General features: G+C 31.6%; 3 protein-coding genes and 1 long non-coding RNA gene across 6 annotated transcripts; 2 read left to right on the top strand and 2 right to left on the bottom strand.

Annotated features, from left to right (window-relative positions):
• Positions 1 to 2,338: 2,338 nt before the first annotated feature.
• On the top strand, positions 2,339 to 9,865 carry LOC107928200 (probable UDP-N-acetylglucosamine--peptide N-acetylglucosaminyltransferase SPINDLY). Of its 3 annotated transcripts, XM_016859384.2 has the most exons (19): positions 2,377 to 2,751; positions 3,076 to 3,101; positions 3,589 to 4,023; positions 4,100 to 4,261; positions 4,430 to 4,605; positions 4,724 to 4,799; positions 5,385 to 5,513; positions 5,621 to 5,740; positions 5,826 to 5,894; positions 5,972 to 6,053; positions 6,219 to 6,313; positions 6,451 to 6,515; positions 6,742 to 6,940; positions 7,466 to 7,660; positions 7,891 to 7,985; positions 8,099 to 8,234; positions 8,324 to 8,541; positions 8,693 to 8,820; positions 8,911 to 9,865. In XM_016859384.2, exons 3-19 carry the CDS (start codon positions 3,616 to 3,618, stop codon positions 9,339 to 9,341), a joined length of 2,784 nt encoding a protein of 927 aa, XP_016714873.2. In that variant the 5' UTR covers positions 2,377 to 2,751; positions 3,076 to 3,101; positions 3,589 to 3,615; the 3' UTR covers positions 9,342 to 9,865. The 3 variants fall into 3 exon arrangements, with proteins under 3 accessions (XP_016714872.2, XP_016714873.2, XP_040943557.1); XM_016859383.2 differs by lacking the exon at positions 3,076 to 3,101 and having other exon boundaries at positions 2,339 to 2,751; XM_041087623.1 differs by lacking the exons at positions 2,377 to 2,751; positions 3,076 to 3,101 and adding an exon at positions 3,316 to 3,372.
• A 1,234-nt stretch (positions 9,866 to 11,099) lies between these two features.
• Positions 11,100 to 13,500, bottom strand: LOC107928143 (peptidyl-prolyl cis-trans isomerase CYP18-2). The gene is made up of 6 exons (XM_016859329.2): positions 13,336 to 13,500; positions 13,120 to 13,215; positions 12,971 to 13,032; positions 12,605 to 12,738; positions 11,836 to 11,920; positions 11,100 to 11,305 (listed from the first exon to the last, which is right to left on the bottom strand). The coding sequence occupies exons 1-6, from the start codon at positions 13,405 to 13,407 to the stop codon at positions 11,260 to 11,262; spliced, it is 495 nt and encodes a 164-aa protein (XP_016714818.1). The 5' UTR covers positions 13,408 to 13,500; the 3' UTR covers positions 11,100 to 11,259.
• A 3,587-nt stretch (positions 13,501 to 17,087) lies between these two features.
• LOC107928172 (protein trichome birefringence-like 8) lies at positions 17,088 to 21,055 on the bottom strand. The gene is made up of 4 exons (XM_016859351.2): positions 20,593 to 21,055; positions 19,949 to 20,338; positions 18,985 to 19,143; positions 17,088 to 17,673 (listed from the first exon to the last, which is right to left on the bottom strand). The coding sequence occupies exons 1-4, from the start codon at positions 20,982 to 20,984 to the stop codon at positions 17,352 to 17,354; spliced, it is 1,263 nt and encodes a 420-aa protein (XP_016714840.2). The 5' UTR covers positions 20,985 to 21,055; the 3' UTR covers positions 17,088 to 17,351.
• Positions 21,056 to 21,848: 793 nt separating this feature from the next.
• LOC107928161 (uncharacterized) lies at positions 21,849 to 24,536 on the top strand. Its single transcript, XR_001692566.2, has 4 exons — positions 21,849 to 22,120; positions 22,203 to 22,292; positions 23,943 to 24,098; positions 24,215 to 24,536. It is a non-coding gene; the product is annotated as an uncharacterized lncRNA (long non-coding RNA).
• The last annotated feature ends 432 nt before the right edge of the window (positions 24,537 to 24,968 follow it).

Below are 24,968 nucleotides of genomic sequence, written 5' to 3'. Positions count from 1 at the left end.
GGTAAACTCGAACCCGATCCGTCCTGCCCATATTTAATTTTTTTAGATTAATTTTTATTTAAAATATAATACACTAAATATACTAAAAAAATTAAAATAAAAGTTTTCTAACAAATTAAAAATCATTTATATTGAAAAGCACTATCATAAATATAATAAATATTTTATAATATTAAAAACACAAATAAATATAATAAATATTTTAGGTTAGATTATTTAGTTGGGTAAGTTTTTTAATTATTAGGGAATGAGTTTAATTGTTATTGAATTACTGATTTAATATAAATATAAATATGTATAATTATTATTTAACACATATAATTAATTTAACATTGTTTTATAACATAATATTCGAGTAGGGCTCGGGTCAAAATTTTTGCTCAAGGCTCAGTCAATCTAGAAAATGAGCCTTAAATTTTACCCAAACCCATTTTTCGACCATCGTATTTTGTTCAAACTCTTTCATTTTTCGGGTGAATTTTTGGGCTTAAGAGAGTAACCCAACCCATGAGCAGGTTTAATTTGATCCCGCCTATGAAGATAAATCACATTTTATGACTAACTGTTTACTTATTTAGAGAGTACCCACGACGAAAAAATTAATCACTATTATTAATGATGGAAAATTTGATTTCGATCAAAACAAAATAAATAACAACAATCTTAACAATATTTATATAACCATAAAACTATTAATTTGATTTGATTGAAGTAATATTTTATCGGATCAGAATAAAAAATAATTTTATATCAGTGTAAAATTAAAATAGTTTTACGTGTTTTTATGGCTGGCTACGATAATATCAATCTTACTTTTAACAATTAAATAGTTTTTTCTTTAAGAAATAAATAAAAAAACATATAATAATAGAGATAAATAGCCCTTTTGCTTGGTTCTTAAAAAACAGATTAACTTATTATTATATATTTAATTAATGGCTTTTTGTTTCGGGTGTTAAAATCAAACTGAAAAGAAGACAATTAAAGAAAATTTGTCAATATCCCAAATCGACAGCGTCTCATAAAACTAGGAAACCCCAAGTGAATAACCATTGACCAAGCTAGGGTTGATTTTTAAAGGGATCATGATTTATTTAGTCCTCTAATTTTATAAAAATTTATTTTAACCCTTTATATAATTTTATATCTTTTTTAGTCTTTGAGTTTGTATTGTTTATCAAATCATTCTAAAATAGATGAAAAAATTAACGTTTATTAACTTTACTCACATGGCATCCATGTGGCAATCTACATGTAAGTTACATCAACAATTAATTTTTAAATTATTTTTAATATTTGGATTTTTTTTAAATTTTAAAAAATAATTAATTGCTAATATAGTATCTATATGGCAATCCGCATATATGTCGTGTCAATAAAGTTAACAGATGTTAACATTTCTATTCATTTTAGGGTAATTTGACAAATATAACAAATTTAAGGGCTAAAAGAGATAAAAAAATTAAATGAATGACTAAAATGTTTGTTTTTCTTATAAAATTGAAGGCCAAATAAATCATTATGCTTTTTTATTTGACACTGTTATTATTATAACAATAAGAGTTCGTAGGTTTAAATATACTTAAGTAAATTTTCTTTTATAATTTTAGGATTTAAAAGTATTGTAAAAAAAAGTTAGGGTTGATTCAATTTCATCAAATTATATTTAATTTTGATTGGTTATAATTTTTTTATTTATAAAATAAAAATTATTATTATTTGAATGGGATGGAATTACATTTTATATTTATTTAATATAAATAAATATTTTATATAAATTAATTAAAATAAATTTTTAAAAAATATAAAAATACTTAAAAATAAATTTCAAAATTACCGATGGTTATTGACCATGCAAAATATATATAAATTTTTATTTTGTTTAATTTTATAAACAAAATTTTCATTTGATTCAGTTTCACAAATTATTAATACAATTATTAATATAAAATTATTTTAAATTTACATATTGCTTAAGTAAATAATTATATTTATTTTTAAATATTTATAGTTGAATCAAAATTAAAAATTTATATACATATATGAATTACACTAAAAATTTAGATCAATTATTACACCAAATTAAAATCTATAAAAAAATATAAAATCCACAAATTGAATTAATTTGGATAGATATAAATACGATTCGATTTGATTCAATCATTTTTCGTGTTAGAATTTGATTTCGGTTTAAGTGTTTTTTTATAAAAGATTAAAATATTAGAAAGTATTTTTTAACAATTATAATAACCAAATTGATCCCAACCATTATTGTCCTAGAGTAAGAATGCAGTATGTAGGGGTAAAAAGATGCAAATATAAAGCAAAAGCAAGGGCTAAGATACAAAATCCTATGTCCCTATTATGCCACAAAAACGTGTTGTAATTAACGACCAGACCAGACACCATCAGGGTCTCTCTCTCTCTCTCTCTCAGTTTGGGAGACCTCCAACACCCCCAATACTCTTTGTCTGAAAAACCAGAGCTTTCCTCTTCTTTTCAAAGCTCTCATTTTTTTTCCTTCTTTTTTCATTAGACCAACGAAAAGACCATCTTTTTTCTTAATCTATAACTTACCCTTTATTTGTATTGGTTCATTAAACTTGGACTAACTCAGTCTTATTCTTAAACTACGCCCCTTTTTTTTTCTTATCCTACACTCATCTTTGCCTTTTTTTTTCTTTTTTTTTGGGTGTTTTTTGGCGTCATCTATGCTGTTTTAGTTTGGGGCGGAGTTGGTTGCTCCAAAAGGTAAGTGTTAAATCCCTAATTTTTTTTTCGTTTCTTTTTTTGTTGGGTTTGTAAAGTTGTAATTTTTTAATTAAAAAAAGCCTTGAATTATTTATTTATTTGTTTTTTTTTGTTTGATTGAAGTCTGGGTTTTAAAGTGGAATTGCTAGTTTGTTTGTTTATTAGGGTTTTAAGGTAATATGGGCTTTGATCAGTTTGCTATTATGGAGTGGCTACTTGGATCATTTAGGTTTACCTAGGGTTTCAATTTGGGTTCTTGAAATTATTAAAATGATGCAAAGCCATTTTTTTTTCTTTAATGGGTATTGTTTTCTTGAGTTGCAGGAGCCCTAGGTCTAATTTTAATTTGGGTGAGTTCATTGCTAAGTAATTTTCGAAACCATACTTTTTTATTTCCAATTAATGTCTATTATTTGATCAAATTTTGATTTGCATTTGTTCAAGCTGTCAGAGAAGTGGTACAATTTCTGGTTGGACCTGAAAAAGGAAGTTCAGATTTTTAGCCAAATTGGTCAATTACTTAGCTTGTTGCTGTATAGTTCATATGCAATTAATTGCTGGATCAAAGTTTTGAAACTTTATTTGTGTTTCATTACTGAATTAGCTTTACAATATCACATGGTGAGAAAAGCATTCAATTTGTGTTTAGAAACCATAAAAATAGATTTTGGGTTTCACTTATCACATGTAACTTTCTGAAATTTATATTATGATCCATTGTTTAATCATGTTTGTAAATTTCGAGGCTTGTACTTGTTATATTTGTTTGATCAACTTTGGTGTAAACATTATCATATTGTATAATTAATTTTGCTATCTTTGATTATATTTGTACAGAAGCGTGAGAATATAGTATTTACCTAGATGGCCTGGACTGAGAAAGATGTGATTGGGAGAGAGAAGGACCTGATTGCCGAAAATGGTTTCTTAAAAGATCGACAATCTTCTCCTGGTCCGAGTACTTCAACAGTTGATGTGATTCCACCGCCAAAGGCATTTGAAGGGAAAGATGCTCTTTCTTATGCTAACATTCTTCGGTCCAGGAACAAGTTTGTTGATGCTCTTGCAATATATAATAATGTCTTGGAGAAAGATAGTGGGTGTGTTGAAGCTTACATTGGAAAAGGAATATGCCTTCAGATGCAGAACATGGGAAGGCCTGCATTTGAGAGCTTTGCTGAAGCCATTAAGTTGGATCCTCAGAATGCTTGTGCTCTCACTCACTGTGGTATATTATACAAAGATGAAGGTCGTCTGGTAGACGCTGCTGAGGTATGCTTATGTGATTTTTAACTGTTAATTATTGTGGGATTTCGGCAATTTGAGTCTACACCTGTTTATTATGCAGTCTTACCAAAAAGCTCTGAAAGCAGACGCTTCATACAAACCAGCTGCGGAATGCCTAGCCATTGTTCTAACTGACCTCGGTACCAGCTTGAAGCTTGCTGGCAATACACAGGAGGGAATTCAGAAGTATTATGAAGCTCTTAAAATTGATCCACACTATGCTGTAATCTCTCATTCTCTTTCATTCCTCCATTAGTAATTGTTGTTGCAACTAAAATTTTCTATGTGAAGTCACTTCTTTTAGTTCCCATTTTCCCAAGTTGTTCTTTTATATTTTGTTCCTTTTTACATCTATTATATATATTTATATCATTGTACCAAATTTTTACAGCCTGCCTACTATAACCTTGGTGTTGTCTATTCTGAGATGATGCAATATGATACTGCCCTTAGCTGCTATGAGAAAGCTGCACTGGAGAGACCTATGTATGCTGAAGCATATTGCAACATGGGTGTCATTTATAAAAACCGTGGTGACTTAGAATCTGCCATTGCCTGTTATGAGAGGTAGCATGCAGTTAGTTGCTTAACCTTGTTGCCTGCTGGTCCTTACATGTAGTTTGTTTATTCGGGTGGTGTCTTCGTCTTTGCTGATAGTCTCTTTGCTTGACTATTTTTTTACCAGGTGTCTAGCTGTGTCCCCTAACTTTGAGATTGCGAAAAATAATATGGCCATTGCCTTGACAGATTTGGGAACAAAGGTGCATTCTCCCCCTCATTATTTCATATAGCATCATCCATCAACGTTTTTCATTTCTTTTACTGAAAACTGACTGGTTAAACATTGGAGGACTATATTGTTATATCTATCTGTGTCCTAGTCTTATACAAACATCTACACGAGGAATTAGTTCTTTTATCGATAAAAAGGCTTAATAAGTTCTGTAGGAGGCCATTGCATTTACTGGAATGAAGTTACTCTCTTTGTCGAATATGTCCTTAATTGACTCTGAATCGAACTAACCCAACTTCTTTCTTGTTTGGCATCCCGAGAACTAGAAGTGTTTAAACCGTGATCCTATACATGAGACTACTTATTACACAAGAACATTGGGGCTGTAGGTCAAGATGTTTGAAAAGTGCCTTTCTAGTCATGGTGTCTTCCTCTAAGATTTACAAACATATACTATTTGCTTGTGACACAATACCACTGGTTTTGGCATAAGTAATTGTTTGTAAAATCGTTTATCATATCCTGTTCATTTCTTGACCAATGCTTTTGTTAGATTAAAATACTTCTGAGTTTTTCCATCCCTGATTTTGCATTCAGTGATATGTCTCTTCAGGTTAAGCTGGAGGGGGACATTAACCAGGGCGTGGCATATTACAAGAAGGCTTTGTATTATAATTGGCACTATGCAGATGCTATGTATAATCTTGGGGTTGCTTATGGTGAAATGTTGAAGTTCGATATGGTAAGTAATTACATAAGATGTGCTTTCTTGGAATTGCATGTTTCTCTTTGTGGAACTGAATTGTTTGCATCAGATGACAATCTAGCTATCAATTTTTGTTTGTGCAGGCAGTTGTGTTCTATGAACTTGCTTTCCACTTCAACCCCCATTGTGCAGAGGCATGTAACAATTTAGGAGTAATATACAAAGATAGAGACAACCTTGATAAAGCCGTAGAGTGTTATCAGGCAACATTTGACTCTTGTCCAGCATTTTAAGCCTTCATCCTCTATTGCCTTCTGTTATCTTCATATTAATAATATCTTATTTCAGCTGGCATTGTCAATCAAACCAAATTTCTCACAGTCATTGAACAACCTTGGTGTTGTCTACACAGTTCAGGTTTGAAGTGGAATTATAGATCCAACTATTAGACCACGTCTCAAACAGTGATTGACTATGAGCTTTGCTATTGGCAGGGTAAAATGGATGCTGCTGCTAGCATGATCGAGAAAGCTATCATTGCCAATCCCACTTACGCAGAAGCATATAACAATTTAGGTTTTTCTCTTGCTTCTCAGCTATGTTGTTCCAAAATCTATTACCATTGCCTGGACAGCTAGTACTTGTCATTGCTTCATTACTTCCACAGATGCAAATCTTAAATACCTTTTGGGAAATATTTTTTTTTGTGGTATGTTAATATATTCTCCATGTCTTTTTCAGGGGTTCTTTACAGAGATGCTGGCAATATAACCATGGCTGTTACTGCTTATGAGCAATGCCTTAAGATAGATCCTGATTCTCGTAATGCAGGACAGGTACCATTTTATGGATCTTGTATAGTTTAAATCGTAATTGCTTGCTAAGATGCAAAATTCATGCAAGTAAAGCAAAAAGAACAAGAGAAAATTCATGCTGGTTCCATACTTGGTGTTGTGCCTGTCATTGTTTGCAGAACCGGCTGCTAGCAATGAACTACATAAATGAAGGAGATGATGATAAACTTTTTGAGGCTCACAGGTTTGACAAGCTCCTATCACCTTAACTTGAATTTAATGTCAATTTTTTATTAGTATTATTTTAATATTTAGTTGTCATTACTAACTTATCACTTGAATTTAATGTCATTACTAACTATATTAGCTGCATCGCTACAAATATTATTCTTGCTATAATTGGATATTTGGATTATGATCTTTGACATATCTTAAAATCAGCTTTCTGAATTGGATTATCTCAAAAACAGGGATTGGGGAAGGCGATTTATGAGGTTATATCCACAATACGATTCGTGGGACAACCCTAAAGATCCAGAACGACCTCTTGTGATTGGATACATTTCTCCAGATTATTTTACACATTCTGTGTCTTATTTCATTGAGGCCCCTCTTATTTATCATGACTATGGGAAATACCAGGTGGTTGTTTATTCAGCAGTAGTAAAGGTACTAATGCTTCGGATATATTTCTGAGAATTTTTTAGTGATTTTTTGAGCATCATCATCTATAATTCTACAGATATCGTAGTATTTATATTCTTGTTTAGTTGAAATCTTGACTTTTGAAGCTTAAAGATGAGCTTAAATAGTATTTTAGTGCCATATTTGGCAAAGATATCCTAGTATTTATATTCCGGTGCTAGTTGTCGTGGTTGTACCAAAGCTCTTAACTTCATTATAATTATTTTCTTGATGGACTTCGTGGTTATCTCAAAAACGGTCATCCCTTAGGCAGTTATGTATGCTCTCGTCACCATGTTGTCATCAACATTTTCCATGCTGAGACTTTGTTCAAAGTTCATTGTGATGTAGTCAGTATCCAGTTACCTGTCCATAAGTTACTCAAAAGCTCTAGAACTATTGCTTTTTATATCGTATTATTATTACAAACAAGTTGGTGATGGTGGAATCCTTTTTGTTCCCATGATGGACTGTTTTTCTTTGCGAACTCACATTTTTATCGTTATGCAGGCTGATGCAAAAACTAATAGATTTAGGGAAAGAGTCGTTAAAAAGGGTGGGCTATGGAGAGATATATATGGTATCGATGAAAAAAAGGTTGCAAGCATGATTAGAGACGATAAAATCGACATTTTGGTAGAGCTTACTGGTCATACAGCCAACAACAAATTGGGAACAATGGCATGTCGACCGGCACCTGTTCAGGTATGCTTAAGGTACCATATTTATCATTTTCTTTTAACTGTTTCCTGTTCAAGTTCTATCATCGCTGGAACTAAAAGAATCTTCATAATAGAGGAAAGCTTTTAGAGTGGAACTTGAGTTTGTTTTTGAGTGTTCAATTTATGCATGGTGGTTTTGCTTTTGTGGTAGGCTTGATATGGTAGACTAGGCATTTTATTGTTTTTTCTGATTTTGGCCATTTTTTACCGTAGGTGACTTGGATTGGCTATCCCAATACTACTGGTTTGCCTACAATTGATTACCGAATAACTGATTCACTTGCAGATCCTCCTGGTACAAAGCAGAAGTAGGTCCTGTTTTTTTACTTCAATGGACTGCTTTTTTTTTCTTTAGAATTATTATGTTAGATGAGATATGCAAAATGATTTCTACTTAGAATAAAATCCTACCCAATGGCAGGCATGTTGAGGAGTTAGTTCGACTTCCAGAATGCTTCCTTTGTTATACTCCTTCCTCAGAGGCTGGACTTGTTTCACCAACTCCTGCTCTTTCCAATGGCTTCATTACATTCGGTAGCTTTAATAACCTGGCAAAGGTACTATTAACTGTAACCTTAGGTTAAACCATATGTTTCCAATCAGTTATGGCATTCATATTTAACCTTTTATTGGAACCATTAATCAGATAACACCCAAGGTATTGCAAGTTTGGGCGAGGATATTATGTGCTGTTCCAAACTCCCGTCTTGTGGTAAAATGCAAGCCATTTTGTTGTGACAGTGTTAGGCAGAAATTTCTTACAACATTGGAGCAGCTGGGTTTAGAATCTCTCCGTGTTGATCTCCTCCCTCTTATTCTCCTGAATCATGATCATATGCAAGCTTATTCTCTTATGGACATCAGGTAAAATCAACTGCATTCCATGTTACAAGAAAGTGTTTTACCAAGTGTTAGTGTGATCCCCTCCTTTTGGTTCATTTTTTCTGTTGGTTTAAGTGGTTTCTGGTAACTTCCATTTTAGATGTTTTAACTTTTGTTATATTATCTTGCGTAGTTTGGACACTTTTCCATATGCTGGAACAACAACGACCTGTGAATCTCTATACATGGGAGTGCCATGTGTTACCATGGCTGGTTCAGTACATGCTCATAATGTTGGTGTCAGTCTTCTCAGCAAAGTTGGTAAGGAGCTTCTTTTTTTCTTGTCAATATCTCTTATGTATCTGCTTTTGTCGCCATACTGATGTAGAAATCTCGGTACTTTCGGTTCAGGGTTAGGACATTTGATAGCAAAAAATGAAGATGAATATGTGCAGTTGGCACTCCAACTGGCCTCGGACGTCACTGCTCTCCAGAACCTGAGAGCAAGTCTTCGAGACCTTATGTCTAAGTCACCTGTTTGTGATGGACAGAACTTCATCAGTGGTTTGGAGGCAACATATCGGGGCATGTGGCGCAGGTACTGCAAGGGTGATGTCCCATCTTCACGGTATATGGAAATGCTAAAGAAAGAGGGTGTTCCTGAAGGGGTAACTAACGAAACATCCAAACCAGAAAGGGTAACTATGTCAAAAGACACCTCTTCTGTTTCAGTCGAGTCTAATGGATTTAATCAGGCTCCATTGTCTACGCCGAATCTCACCACTAGTGAAGACAACGAGAACCAGTCGAGCCAGACTACAAATTCTGGTAAGCTGAGCTGACATCTTAATTTTTGGTTCATGTCACTTTCGTGGTTCCTTAAACTTGGATCCAAAGTCATTAGCATTCCGGGGGACAATCCTCCCATAAGGTACAACTATCGAGATCATATCCGCAAAAGACTAGTGGATAGAGCTATAGGTTGCAACTCCATATTACCATCAAATAGTATTCCAATTTTTTTGGGAGAAAGAGCGGTGGCAAACGTCAGTAAAATATGATTTGAAGAATAGCGGATTAAGAAGAAATGATGCTATCAGCTACCTAAATCGATACACCCCGAATTGCCTTTGCATTTCTCCCCCATGAACTAAAGGAACTCTTAGAGATTCAGCCCTGGTTTGTAAATTATACGAGGACGGTTTTAGTTTTTGGATTAGCATGCATGGCTTCTGTTTTTAGTAATTGTGATAGTGGCATTGTTGGTTGGCTTGATTGCTAGAAGGTGGTGTTATAGTTTTCATGTATTAATGTCATTTTAAGAATCCAAAAATTTGATGAAATGGAACAACTTAATCTTTAGGCATTTTTATGATTCAGCAGCAAAACTGAACAATTTTAGGTGGTGTTCTAGTTTTCATGTATTAATGTCATTTTAAGCTTTGAACGTTGTTTAAATAGCTTTCTTTTTCGATTAATGATCAACTTGAAACTAAATAATCAAGACTAAATAATTGTTGCTCGGAACTCAAATAAAAATTTAATAGCAAAGTGGTTCAAATGAATTTACGTTTAGATTGTTTCAATGTAGGAGTCTTTTACAGAAAATATTGTCTTTTTCAATGGTCAATATAAAAGTTTTCCAGTCAATGTAAAAAAATTCTCTTATTTTCATAAAATGTCTTTCTAGACTTGAATATCGGGTCAAAGCATCATGATGTTACATTCTATATTACATTCGTCACTTACTAAATATTTTATTTTTAATTTTCATAATTTTTCAATGTAATCTCTTTTTGTTAATCATATTAAATTAATTTTTTTTCTTGTTACACTTTAATCACATAATTTATTTAAATATTTTGTTTCACATATCAAATTTCTATTATTTTATCTATATATTTTTTCAAGTTTAACAATTTAGTTATTATGAAAGTTTCATATATTTCCATAATTTTACTTTTACAATGCTTCACATATTCATTAAACTTTTAACATAATTTTCTTATTCATATATTAAATTATTTCACACTTAATTTTTGTATATTTTTCAATTTAATCCTTAGTCATGTAATTTATTTTTCACTATATAAACACTTTAATCAAATAAGTCGTTAAAATATATTATTTCACATGACAACTTTTCATGCTTTTATTGTTTCAATTATAAATTTCACAGTTCAAAATTTAATCTTTAACATCACAAAGATTCATTATTTACTATAATTTCACTTTAACATCACTTTATAATCAATTTACTTCATTTAAATTCTTTATCATAAATCTAAATGTATGTCCCATTGAAAACAACTTTAATAAAAAAAATTACAAAAAATCTGTCAAATAATAGAAAATATTTTACATTAATTCATCCAACCACCAAAAAATTATTAATTCAACGACTATTTTGTAATTTTTTAAAATTGACTCAAAACATAGATTTACTTGTAATTTAACCACCTAACTTTTCTTTTTTCTTTTTCCGATTGCTACAAATCCATGCACCCATGCTGACCCAGATGATAGTAAAAAGGCCGAAGGCAGAAGTGCCGTTCTAGCACACAATGAAAGCAGGAAAGATTAATGTGATGAGAAAACTCTAAAAGAAATGCCGTTCATTAATTGTTTCTGCTCAGTTTATACTAAACATAACTCTAACACAAGGTATATAACACGTTTATGAATGATCCAATTTCAAAATATCCGGGGAAACGATGGGCATTTCATAGAACTACAATTCGCAGTTTCCGAACTCCGGTGCTAGTCTTTGACTGAAGTCCGTAGGATCTTCACATCATGAATAGGCCTGAATTAACAAGTAAAAACAGCAAAACATGAATTACTCCAGATGCTAAGCAATATAAAATAGGTAGTCTGACTGTAATCCGGCTAAAATCGAGAAATTGTCTAACAAGATATACAACACAAGTATAATAACCACTAAGAGCTAGGTCAAACTCAGATGAAATGTTTAGTTAATCCTCTTGAAACGCTTGGACCCGAGCACTACTTATTTATTAAACAGGTAACCGAGTAATCGGAGTTTTATGTAGGTTGTTCGAGGTTGACTTCACGTGGAGATGATTATTTTAAAGTGTTTCATTAATTGAATAATTAGAAATCAGCCTTTGTAATAGTTTATTAGTGGCTTTTGACAATATCCTGCTATAAATATAATTCAAGTAAATTAGCAAACTTATTCTTTGAACGCATTCCACAAAATCATGGTTTCAAGTGGTTGACAAAACAATGTTAAACAATCCCAATGATTCCGAATGAAAATTTTACATAGGTTTGACAGGTTACTTGTAGATAGACTAAACCGAGCCAACTTACCTGTCATTGTTGTCGGTTTGGACACTACCAAGCCTCTTGATAATTTCCATTCCCCTACATACTCTCCCAAATATTGTGTGTTTACCTGTTGAAAGAATTGCCAATCAAAGCATTTACATGTGAGGAAACCGATGAGATCATTTAGCTAAATCAGGAAAAATATGCGATATTACATTATGCAAATACAAAAAATTCAGCATAACGGAGAGAATCAAGCTCATAGTTCTCATTTGCTTACTATGTTTCGTATGTGAAACAACCTATTTATCAAAAAGGCTTCAGAAAGGTATATATAATAAGCACGATAATAGCATCAAAATCAGTTTAGGGACTAATTGGCCTTGACACCAGTCCAACCTGGTTCATGGACAATTTTCCACAGAAGTCTAACCGTTACGTTAATCATTTCTAAAACAATTTGAGGCCCTGCTCCCAATATTTGCCGACCAATTTACCGTGTGGTAAATTTAGCTTCTAGTAACAGTGACCATTACCTTAGAACTTGAATAGCTTTTTAGCTTTCACATTAATAGAACTTATAAATTTAGACCAGTCATGACTCCTAAGGTATCATAGAAACTACAAGAAAAACCATAACATTAACATTAGCGATGACGATTCATGTTGGATATCATAACATCATGCAGCGGATAACAAAAGGGATCTCAATATGAAAAAAGAAATAGTGTTGTCACAAAAGATTGAACAAATATATAATTATGAAGAATAACATAGTTCTTATTGTAATCATTAAGAATAACACCATTACCATCTAATGACGGCGCTGGAGATAAAGTAATGAAGAACTGACTTCCATTTGAATTCGGACCCGCATTAGCCATAGATAAAATACCAGCTCCAGTATGTTTTAACTCGGACCTTATCTCATCATCGAATACAGGACTGAAATCAATCATGAAAACACAAACCAGTAATTAAAATCTGATATAGAAACCACTTGTTCCTATAATAAAACAACACCAGTTCTGCCAATAATCGAAGAAACAGATGCCAAAACAGTATTAAACCATATTAATAAAACAATTGCAGTGTAAGTTCCAGGTTCCATTATCAACAAGAAAAGCATAAGATTGTATCACATTAATTATGAAAAGATTGGGGGGGGGGGGAATACCCATAAATAGATTCTCCACCTTTTCCAGTCCCAGTTGGATCTCCACCCTGAACTATAAAATCCTACATCATAACAATCAGATACAGGTTGAAGAAAGCTAATATTAGAAAAAAAATTACCAAATGAGAGAAAACTTAAAAAGAACTAACCTTGATAATTCTATGGAATTTGACATTGTCATAATAGCCTCTCCTGGAAAGTTCAATGAAGTTCCGACAAGTTCTGGGTGCATGCTTGTAATATAGCTGAAAATCCAGTAAAAACACACAAAAAAAAAGAGAGTAGAAACAAGGGTTAAGCTAATGATTATAAACCCAATATATATTGAAGCAAGGTCAGTAAAAAAAGAAGAAGTTGAGGTATACCTCAACAGTGAAGGCACCCATAGAGGTTTCTAGAGTAACCTCTGGTGCACCTCCCTCTGAACTTGCCCACATCTTTCAAAGAGAAAAACAAGGGTTTTTTTTACGGACAAAGGTTTCAGTTTCAGAGGACAACGAAATTCGAAAGAGCAGAAAGAAAAAGAAAAAAGGAAGCAACTTTAGTGGATTCCTTGGGCTTGGCCTGGATAGTTATGAAATGGGCCTTCGTTCTGAGACTTTTCAACAATCTTTCGTGCTCAAGAGAAAAATCCAAATGTTTGTAATTACGAGGTTTTTCAGAATCGAAATTAAATTGAGACTCGTTATGAAACAGTTGAATTAAGTTAAAAAATTTCTCGAGCTTGTATGTAAATATATATATATTTTTATAATTTTATAATAATTTATTTAAGTTAAGCTAATTAAATTAAAAATTAATAATTCGATGGATTCAATCATTCGCCTGTTTCTAAAAACATTACTAGAACTTAATGCTGTAATTTAATGCAATATCAATTGATTCGGTATTATTAATGTTATGCCTTAGTTTAAATGTTAATATCATAATTATCATGTACGTAAATAGATAAATAAAATAGGGATAAATTTTAAAATTATACATGAACTTTGTTTTAAGGTGTAATTGTATATATGAATTTTAATTTGGTACAATTATACATGTAAAAATCTAATTGTGGTTCAAATGTATACTTGAAATTTTAATTTTAATTTAATCATGCACATCTAAAGAAACAAATATATCAATTTATTTTTAAATTGGATAAATATAATTATTCATGTATGCAATGTATAAACATAAAATGATGTTATATTAATAATTGTGTTAATAATTTACAAGAATTTGATCAAATCAAAATTTTATATATAAAATTGTACAAAATAAAAGTCTATGTATACAATTACACGTTAAATCATAATTCATGTATAGTTTTGAGATATATCCAAATGTATATATACATTTCAAGCAATTCAATACAAGTTGTGTTTTTATTTATCTTTCAAGGTTGCTGATAGATTTTAGCCGAATTAGGATTTAAGGTTTAGGGTTTAATGTTTTTCATTAGAAATTCAAAATGGAAGGCTTTTATCTTAGATAATGCTTAAATTAAATGTTGTTTTAATTACTCAAGAAATTGTCATATTTTATCTATAAATAGGTAGCACTAGAGGTGATCATGGGCTGGGCCGGGTTCAGTCGGGCCCAGACAAAATTTTAGACCCATTTTTTAGGCCAGGGCTCGGCCCAAAATATGGGCCTAAAATTTTGTCCAAGCCCGGCCCGAAAGAAAATTGCTTGGCCCAGCCTAACCCTAAAGAAAATTGTTTGTACTGGGCCCGGCCCGAACCATATTTGATTAAGAATAAAATATATATTTAATATATAATTCAGATTAAAAGTCCAAAAAATATATATATTTAATAAAAAGTATATTTGATTAAAAATAAACATATATATTTAATATATAATTCGGGTCGGGCCAGGCCGGGCCCAAGCTAAAAAAGTCTTACCTGAGGCTTGACCCGTTTTCTAAACGGGCCTCGTTTGTTTGCCAAAACCCATATTTCGGGTCTATATTTTTACCCGAATCCTCCCATTTTTCGGCCGGGTCGTTGGGCCGAGCCGGGTATCCCAACCCATGATCACCTTTAGGTAGCGCCTATGCTTTGTCATGTAAATATTTGAGAGTGCTTTTACTTAAATTTTTCGTGTAATTGTTGCTAGTAGACTTGATTGTGGGTTAGGCCACCTGCTCGGGTTCGAAGACCTTCTTGAAAAGTGGGGGTAAAAATATAAACCCAAAAAATGAGATTGGACAAAAAATAAGGCCATTTTTTAAATGGGTCAAGCCTTGAGTAAGGTTTTTTTACCCAATCCCAGCCCGAATCTACTTAAAAAAGTTTTTTGCTGTCATTTTACTATTATATTGCTACTATTTTGTTGTTATTGTTTAGATATAACTTTTATTTTATTGTTAATTTTGTTACTATTTTAGAGGCATTTGCTTGCTAAGTTGCAGCTATCTTAGTGTTATTTAAATATAATTTTTTTAATACATTTCCAATTTGTTGGGAAACATTTGTCTTAATGTTTTTAGTGTATTTGATGTATTATATTTTTTAAATTTGTTTTTTGATAACTGTCAAAAGTAACATATTTTAACCTCATTCTTAATGCATATTTGAGTGATTATGTGGTGCTAATTGTGAATTACATACTCCTAATCCTTTAAATTTATGTTTTGAAGCTTAATAGAGCACTTGGGAGCAATAGGAGCGAAAAATGAGTGAAAATCATAACATTGGAGCAGTCTGGAAGCTGCACACCGGTAGTAGAAAACCACACGAGCTAACCATACGGCCATGTGAGCCACACAGGCGTGTGGATTTTGGGAACCATGTGCGCTAATAGCTGAAAGTTGCGATTTTTAGGTTTTTTTTGGCACTTTAAGAAGGTATAAATAAGGAAATAAAAGAGTAAAGAAGTAGTTGTCTTAGTTTATCATGAAAATTACCCAAAAGAATACCATTGAAGTTGGTTTCGAAGTAATTCTCCATCAAAATTCAAGATTCCAACTGATTTCTGAGGAAGTTATCATGAGTTTCTTTTATTTTAATAGTTATACTATATTTTCGGTGTTTAGTCTTATAAGCATGAACTAAAATTTTAAATACCTAGGGAAGATGAACCCTATGATGGATTTTATTGTTTGATTTATGGTTTTATGCAATAAAATCCTAGTTTCTTTGTTTTCGATTATGAATTCTAAATTGTTCTTGGGTTAATTAATATTTCTAGAGCTTTAATCCATGTTTGATGTGTATGAGTTTGTGGTTGAATAGACCCTTCTTGTGATTAGCTCTTGCATAGTTGAATAGAGTTGCATTCAATTCTAAACATAGGAGGATATAAATCTATTGGATTAGAATCCAATCTAATAGGGGAATCCATAGAGCGAATTAATGCGATAATAGGGATTTTAATTAGAAAGAAAATTCAATACATCAACTTAGAGTTACTTGCTTATATGCTCGAAAGAGATATTAGTATAAGTTAGAGATTTCTACGGATCAAGGAAACTAAGGAAATAAATTGCATAAATTAGATTGAGAATTTTAGATGAATTCTAAGTTGATTCTTACCTACGTATCGTTTAGTCAATCGGTTGATATTTAATTATTTTCATGTTTTATTCTTTGGTGCAATTGTTAGTTAATTTAGATAGTTTATTTTAGTTTTAATCAATGTTTTGAATTATTAGGTTAAATGATAAAAAAGGTGATAAATACTAGTAATTGTAGTCCTCAAGGGAACGATATTTATGCTCATCATAACTATACTATTAACTGATAGATGCACTTGCCTTAGTCAATTTATTAGTTAGTTTAGTGGACATCATTTTTATATAAAAAATAAGATAAAAAAAATTTAATATGATCAGACCGATTTGAGCTCGAGTTTAGCATTTTTTTTATCTGGGTCAGGCTTGAGCAAAATTTTAGGTCCATTTTTGGGTCAGGACTAAGCTTAGAAAACAGGCTTAAAATTTTACACCAACCCGGTTCAAACTTGACCCAACTCGACTCATGATCAGATTTAATTACTAACGTTCATTTTGTATTTTGCACTCTCTATACAGGACATGTTTAATGTTAATTAACTGTTTAAAAAAATTGTGCTATTTGTATATTCATACTATGTAGGTCTTGTTATTGTTTCTTTACCCTTTGCTTTCCAAATGCAAATATTGCATGATATAGATTTCTAATAATTTCTTTTTTCATTTGCGTTACAAATTTTCATATACAAAATCCACGGTTCACGTCTGAATAATATGATTTAATGATTACTTTGCAGCATGATTATTATCCATTAACTTCCTCATCAACCTCCATGTTTGTCTTTAATCTTTTCCCATAGTTTAGGGATCACTTGGGCTCCAAAAATAATTTCCACATTGTCATTCTTTAGGTGCTTTTTCCTCCCCAAGTTTTGGGGATCATTTGGTTCGAAATTCCATTGACAGTAATTGAGCATAGAGAATCTCATTCCATGTGTCCGGTATACCAGGCAAGCACCAATGGCTACAATCTTGTGGTGCACCAACAGGAGTCCCTGGTTCACGGTACTTTGAAGGGTGACCATCTTTTCTAAACCCTGTCAGATATGTAATGTTTAACAATCGGACCTTGGAGTTGTTGATTTCTTTGATTGCATTAGCAATGTACTGATTATTCCATGACTCAGGTCGAAGCTTTTTGTAGTCTTGTTCTGGTTCAGTTGCTGCATCACACACTCCCCCATCATCCCATGTACCATTCCTGCAATTTTCACACTCATAAAAACTGTTGGTTTTGTGTGTCATGTAATCGTGTTAGGAGTCAGCAAAATTCGATTCGACTCGAAAAAATAAAAAAAAATTCGAATTTCGAGTTAAACGAATCGAGTTATTCGAATCAACTCGAATTTTTTTCTCAAATTTCAAGTTCGAATCGAGTTGAGTTTTCGAATTCGAATAACTCGAATAATTCGAATAATTCTAATATCAAACTATAATATTTTACATTTTTACCCCAAACTTCCAAACATTTTTACTTTTCCCTCAAAACTTTTACTCCTTCCCACTTTCCCCCCAAAACTTTTACTCTCCTCCCCTCCCAACCCTCCAATCTACCCAAAATTCATTTCCCACCAAAATTTTACTCTCCCATTTACTTTTTCTCAAAATTTTACTCCCCAAAACCCTCAAAACCTTTTATTTTTCCCCAAAATTTTTACCCCCTCCCACTTTTTCCCTAAAATTTTTATTCCCTTCTCATCTCACCTCTCATTTACCCCAAACCCTCCGCCCTCCAATTTTTTTTTAATATTTTCCCTCCAAAATTTTACTCCCTCTATTTACTTTCCCTCAAACTTTTATTCCCCAAAACTTTTTATTTTCCCCCTAAACTTTTACTTCTCACCCTCTACTCTCAAATAAAAAATCAAAATTATCCAAAAAAAGAATCACTAAACATAAATAGTAATAATTTTATTTATATCTACTATTTATATTATTAAATTAAATTTCACATTTTATATTATTTATATTATTGAATTGTTTAGTCATATTGAAGATTTATATTAAAATTGAATTATTAATTATGGCATAAAATATTCGTGTTAAAATTTTATATTGGTATCAATTTCACATTTTATTTTTAAAATAACTTTTATTTAAAAATCATATTTTTACATTTAATATATTTTTTAATTCCAAAATACATAGTGACAAGAATACGAAGATAATTGAAACAACTAAGCAAGCAAAGAAGCTAACCAGTATATAAAAAATTAATAAATAAATTATAAGGTGATGAAAGTTAATAAAAAATTTGATTAAGGTGGACAAATTTTATTATGATGGGTGACAGTGGTTACAAGGACCCAAAATTATTTTTTAAAATTTAACTCAAACAAATATATTCGATTCGATTCGATTCGAATCCCATCTCACTCGACTCGATTCGAGAAAACTTCAAATAAAGTTAGGATGATAAAATGAAATTCAAAAATTCGATTAATTCGAAAATTTTCGATTCGATTCGATCGAATACTCACCCTAAATCGTGTCGTGTTTTGAATTGACTTACATGTAATGAATGGGTGAATGGTTCCGGATAAAAACGTGGCTGATTTCTGGGTTTAAGTTCTTGGTTGTCCATGACACCAATGTTTTGATAAACCTTCGAAAACCTTCCATCACATCCATTGTCATGTTTATTGTCCCACCTTCCTGAAAATAGCAACCCCTGAAACACACAAAATCGTGTCATTATGCCTGATTTAAGGAATCAAAGGAGGTTTAATAATGGCTTTTGTTCATGTAATATACTTAACTTTTTTTTGGTCGAGTAATACACTCAACTTGAGGATTAGGATTTAGTCCCATCACATAATTTCATCATTTTACTAATATTATGGCAAATTTCGTGCCTTGTAACTGATTTAAAATTAAAAAAAAAAACCCCAAAATGTGAAATTCTCTATATGTAAAATTATGTTGATGAAAATAATTATTTTGCATTATTTTTTCATTTAAAAGAAAATAATCTCACGGTTTGATTTTTTTTTTAAATTCCATCAGTAATCAAAATATTTTAATAGTACTAATGATTTGAAGTAAGCCATAAATATGTCAAATTGTAGTAAAAAGTTTGAACAATCCAAATTTAATATAACTAGATTTAATTATTAAAAAAATTAATAATAAACTTAAAAAATATTTGAGATTCAAAATTAAGTAGTAAAACTTGAAATGATTCAACTTAAAATAACTTATTCTAAAAATTTATATTTATCAAAAATGACTTAAACTCAAATTAACTCAAATTAAACCCAAAATTAACTCTAAACCGAAATCAGAAATGATAAAAAATTTTAAAATCAGCCAAATTAACTTAAACCCAAATCAGAAATTATAAAAAAAGAAAATTAAATTACCTAAATTAACCTCACCTAAAACAAACTAGACCTACCCAATTATGTAACCATATACAGACTAAGAAACGGAGAGCATGAAGAGAGAAAGAAAGGTGGGGCGAGAAAAAACCATACATCTTAGCGATTTTCTCTTTGTTCCACCAGTGACCTGTATTGAGGACTATGACATTGGCTCCTTTCCACTGTTTAGAACGCCAATGCAACTGGTCTACCTTAACGATCAGCTTAACTTGAGGTGGTGTGGTTATCGGTCGCCGACCAAGCACGGCTAAGAAAGGTGTTCTGTAGTACTCGACGGTGAGGTTGTAATCTTGAAACTTCATGGAAAGAAACCCCTTGTGTTTCGTTATAGGGCTTCCATTTACTTCGAAGATTGTAGACTTGTTTAAAACTGCCTGAGCTAACATGCAAAGCAGTGACTCCCATTGGTTTCTTCCCATTGAATCACCTGCAAACACTATCCGTCCGTTTCGACTCCGTTCCAAGAAATCGCTAGCATTGAATCTGCGGTTTAAAGTAATTAAACAACCCTAACAAATCTCGGAAAAAGTGAGAGCCTCGTAGCTACATTATTTCGACTCTTCTTGCATATAATTTAGAACCTATGATTTTATAAAACAATTTATTATTATTGTAGTTACCTATATGTTTATTAAAACATCTAATGTTTTATTAGGATAAATAGTCGAGTATGTACATATCAATCACCATGCAGTGCATGCATGAAAGAAACAAGGAAACTATTAAAACTTCCATACCTAGGAAGATAACAGCCATGAGGTTGCCATCTCCATTTCAGAAACTCGATGTCTTTTCTTCCGTTCCGATGACACCGGAAACCGGGATCGAGAAACGGGCAGTCCTCGTCATACAACAGAACCGGATTCTTCTTGTCGACACGAACCCATTTCCCGTAAGAATAATCGCAAGCTCGCAAGGGATGTGTATGAGGAAAGGGCGGCGGCAGTTTTCGAGGGAAGAAATGATCGAAACGGAACAAAGGGAGTGATCTGGAAGAGCTGCCGAGGTTCAAAGCAATGATGGAGGAGATCAAGATGAAGATGAAACATATAGTGTAACAAAGCTCTCTCTTGATTAGGGCGGCACCTGATGGGAGTTGGTTGATAGTTTGGGTCCTCAATTGATCCATAAGAAGAGGAACAAAGAAATAAAAATAATAATAAAATTGAAGAACAAAAGAGGATGGTTTTTTTATTATTCTTTGAAACATTCTTTTGTAATGAAGAGGAAAAGTAAAAAGACTTGTCGGAGTTTGTGGATTTGGTTTGCTAATTATAGGATGTTTTTATAGTTAAAGTAATGAAGTCATAACATGACAAATGTATATATAACTGTATTTTCAACCATATTTTTAAAGAATACAGAAAATAAATAAGTCTATTTATTACATAGGTAAAAGAGTTTATATGAGTTGTAAGAATTTAATTTAATTTAATTTTTTTTAAAGCCACGAATAAATTGAATTATTTGAATTTACTATACTCAACTTCAAATTGTTTTAATTGAAGCGAAATCCAAATTAAAAAATTTCAACAGTAAATAAATTTTAAAAAATACAAATTGCTTGAGTTAATTTATGATTCAATCAAACATATATAATGTTAAATTTAGTCCTTTATGTTTAACTGTTTTATCACATAAGTGTTAAGCCTTTCAAAATAAGCATATAAAGGCCTAATCTTTACAAAAGTGCTCGAAGGTTAAATCTTTCAAAATGGTCAAATAAGGGCTAAATTAATTAATTTTGAAAGTACTCAGATAAGAGCTTTTCAAATGTTGTATATCAAATTTTAAATTATGTTTTTTTATTCATTTTCTTTTTAAGCAATATTTGGTTCAATTGTTTTGTGTTTATTCTAAACACATCAATATTCACCTATTTTTTACTACAAAATGGTTTGAAGTTTATGAAAAGCCCTTATTTTAACACTTTTTGTAAAAATTAGGTTCTTTTGTAAACATTTGAATGTCTTAGGCCCCGTTCTCCTTTACTTTGTAGAAGGACTTTTGCAATAAAAAGTCCTTTTCTCTTAAAATGAATGAAGAACGGTCTCCAAAAAATTTCATCGATTAAAAAGTCCTTTTTTCCAGCTGAAGAAGTTAAAAATTTCACCATTTCTTCAGCCAAAAGTGCTTTTGGCTGATAATTTCCATTTTTAACCTGTCTTCTCCCCAAAAAAGGTTCTTTCCTCTGATTCTTTGCCTGAGATATCAAGTTCTTTGCCTTTGTTTCTTTTCCTCTGGTTCTTTGTTCCTCTTCCGCCGGTGAGTTTCTTTTCTTCTTCTTCTCTTTAATTATTCATTATACTTTGTTTTTAGTTGTTTTCTGATTGTTTGATTTTTACAGAAATTTTACATTCTATAGGGAATACTGTCAACTGAAAGGGGTCAAAAAGCTATATTATCATTTGATTCTTATGAAAGATCTTTGATTGAGGTAAATATTCTGTTCTCTGTTTTGTTTGCTTATTATATTGTTTGATGGTTGAAAGCTTTATCCAAGTTGAAATTTCTGTCACATTAGAAGATTGGTTTTTTGACATTGTCCAACCCTAAGCTACAACGAGAATGCCCTTGCACCATCTAAGTTTTAATGCCACACAAAACCTCTCTTCCTCTTTCGATTTTTATGAAAAACACTGGGATTGGTCCAAAACCCAAAGGATCAAGGCTTGCCGCATCCACAAGTTGTCTAAACCCGATGCTTCCCATTTGGTAAACGGCTCCTGGGTTTTTTCATTGTCGTCCTCGAGTTTTTCACTTTATGGGTTTTTTCATCTCCATCTGGTGTTTGCTGGGGTGAAAATAATAGAAAGGTCAATCCGACAAAGGACTGCATGCATCGATATTCAATAGCTATCTTTGAAAATTTTGGGCGGTTTGCTGCAGGGGTCAGGGAAATGTTTTTCTTGCATATGTTTTTTCTCAATTTCATACTTCATATAGTTTTTTTTTTCTATAAAAAAAACTGGTTAGTATGGATTACATATGGATGACTTAAATCCATGAAGAATTCAACCAACAACCTCATTTTGTCTGAGAATTATATTGGAACATGTAACTGTATTTCGTTGTTGAAAGTGAATTGGCTCTCAACAGAAACAATTTTAGGCTTTGAATAATGACATTAATGGTGAAAGCTTAAAACAGTAGTTTGGTGTTACAAGTTGTGCTCCTTATTTGATTAAAGCTTCTTTTTTTTCTTTCTTTTTTTTGTTACCAGCAATACATTGACAAGTTGTTTCGTAGGGAAAATCATCATCGGTTTTTGTCTACTCTCATGTTCTATTATCTATTTTATTGCTTGCAGTTATTGGAATTCTGTCTCTTTTGTTTCAACTTAGACATAAAAACGAACAAGTTTTATCATGATGTAGTTAGATGACTGGTACTAAAACACATACATAGACTACTGTGTAATGAGGAAAACACTGATTAATGAAGATTAATATATATATTCATATTTGAAAGCAAAGATTAATATATCTATATATAAGTTTGGGTGCTAATTAAAACTTTTAAAAATTTTAAAAGTTTAATGAAAATTGAAAAAAAAGAGTTTAAATGATATTTTAAAATTTTTTGTGAGATTAATTAAAATTAAGTGGAAGACAAGTTTGTGTTCATAAAACCTGATGAGAAAATTTTATAATATTTTTGTTGTGACCTAACTTGACAATTGTATAATATTTGGATACATCTTTTTTATTTTTTGCAATATTATATAATAGCAGCAGTGAACTTTGTGATATCCTCCGTAGTTAACTTAATTTGTGATACCTTTCTGGAATGGAGGATATCACTATAGAAAAAGAACTAAAAAAGTGCCATTGTATATAATAGCAGCACTTTTATATGCATATATATATATCACCTTTTTGCAATATATAATGTTGGCCTCGGACACTATAGAAAAAGAAAGAAACGTTAAAACTATCTTACACATTTCCTTCTTAATCTTTATTCTGCTTCAGCTTCTGAACTTAATATTTTAATTGAGTTTTTTAATTTACTTGTTACCTCATCTAGTCATGTTTAAATTGAAATTGATTATATCTAATTTTTTCCATTGTTTATTTCATGAAAGGTTCCATCTTAAAGTTGCTTCCTGTTTGCTTCTACCTGCTATTCAGCTGATTGTGGGAATTAGCCATCCCTCGTGAATTTCTCTGCCATTTTTTATTGGAAGCTGTATTGGGCTAGTGGATTGGTCTTTGACTAGCAATTTTCTAGGACCATTCAGGTGATTGCTTCTTGACTCTTTGTACATTGTTCTATTTCATTTTCTTTGTCAATGAATTTGATTTTATCATTGGTTAATGTTTTTAGTAGCTTATGTTCTGTTTCTTTTTTGTCAAGGTTGTGGAAGGTTCTCCAGTTTTATGCAGGCTTCAGCATTTTCATGCTTTATGTGTATCAACTCCCTATAGAGTTCTCAAGTATGTTACAATGGATAGCTGATTTTGTTGGTCTATTCAAAATATGTTCAACATCTGAGTGGACTGAAATTTTCTCTTCTGTTTCTCTTGTACATTTTTACATCATGGTGTGTACTAGTTTTATTACTATAGGTCTGTTTCTGTTTAAAGATTTTAGCTGAATCTTTAAATGAAATGCAATACACTCTTCCCTCTTCCTAGAATCTTATATTATGAAATTGACTTCATTTGAGTCTTTCCTATGTCTGACATTTGTCCATCTAATAGTCTTTTCCCCATATTACTGCTAATTTAAGATGGTTTGAAGTGTTTTCTTTCTATAAGAAAAATTTCCCGGACAGATATGAAATATTTAGTTGCAAACTAGACTTTGGAGGTTGATGACATTTTTGCCATTCTGGATGCAATTTTTATTCAATTTGCTCAATGAAATTGCAGTTGAAAATTTGAGAGCTTCCTAGTTAGAAACCACATATTTATATAATATATGTTGTTAATAGTTTTGAACAAGTTAAATTAATTATAAAGAAATAATATAATTGAGAACAAGATTAGAGCAGCTCTATGCATATGCTTAGTACATGTCTATTGTGAATTTATATTTGGTATATAAATATTATCCCTTTTTAAAACTTTAATCCAAATATATGTAATATTTTAATTTGTTAGGTTTT

Source organism: Gossypium hirsutum, chromosome D01, assembly GCF_007990345.1.
Source record: "Gossypium hirsutum isolate 1008001.06 chromosome D01, Gossypium_hirsutum_v2.1, whole genome shotgun sequence".
NCBI lineage: Eukaryota > Viridiplantae > Streptophyta > Magnoliopsida > Malvales > Malvaceae > Gossypium > Gossypium hirsutum.
The sequence above is the reverse complement of the archived record's forward strand: the minus strand, read 5'-3'. Positions and strand labels throughout refer to the sequence as shown.

Coding starts and splice junctions, on each gene's coding strand:
- LOC107928200 (XM_016859383.2), top strand. CDS start 3,616: ATGGCCTGGACTGAGAAAGATGTGATTGGGAGAGAGAAGGACCTGATT. Junction 7,661..7,890: donor GTCGACCGGCACCTGTTCAG/GTATGCTTAAGG, acceptor TTTTTACCGTAG/GTGACTTGGATTGGCTATCC. Junction 8,542..8,692: donor TATTCTCTTATGGACATCAG/GTAAAATCAACT, acceptor TATCTTGCGTAG/TTTGGACACTTTTCCATATG.
- LOC107928143 (XM_016859329.2), bottom strand. CDS start 13,407: ATGTGGGCAAGTTCAGAGGGAGGTGCACCAGAGGTTACTCTAGAAACC. Junction 13,033..13,119: donor AATTCCATAGAATTATCAAG/GTTAGTTCTTTT, acceptor GTTATGATGTAG/GATTTTATAGTTCAGGGTGG. Junction 11,306..11,835: donor CAAACCGACAACAATGACAG/GTAAGTTGGCTC, acceptor TTGTTAATTCAG/GCCTATTCATGATGTGAAGA.
- LOC107928172 (XM_016859351.2), bottom strand. CDS start 20,984: ATGGATCAATTGAGGACCCAAACTATCAACCAACTCCCATCAGGTGCC. Junction 20,339..20,592: donor CATGGCTGTTATCTTCCTAG/GTATGGAAGTTT, acceptor TTTAAACCGCAG/ATTCAATGCTAGCGATTTCT. Junction 19,144..19,948: donor AAAGAGAAAATCGCTAAGAT/GTATGGTTTTTT, acceptor TGTGTGTTTCAG/GGGTTGCTATTTTCAGGAAG.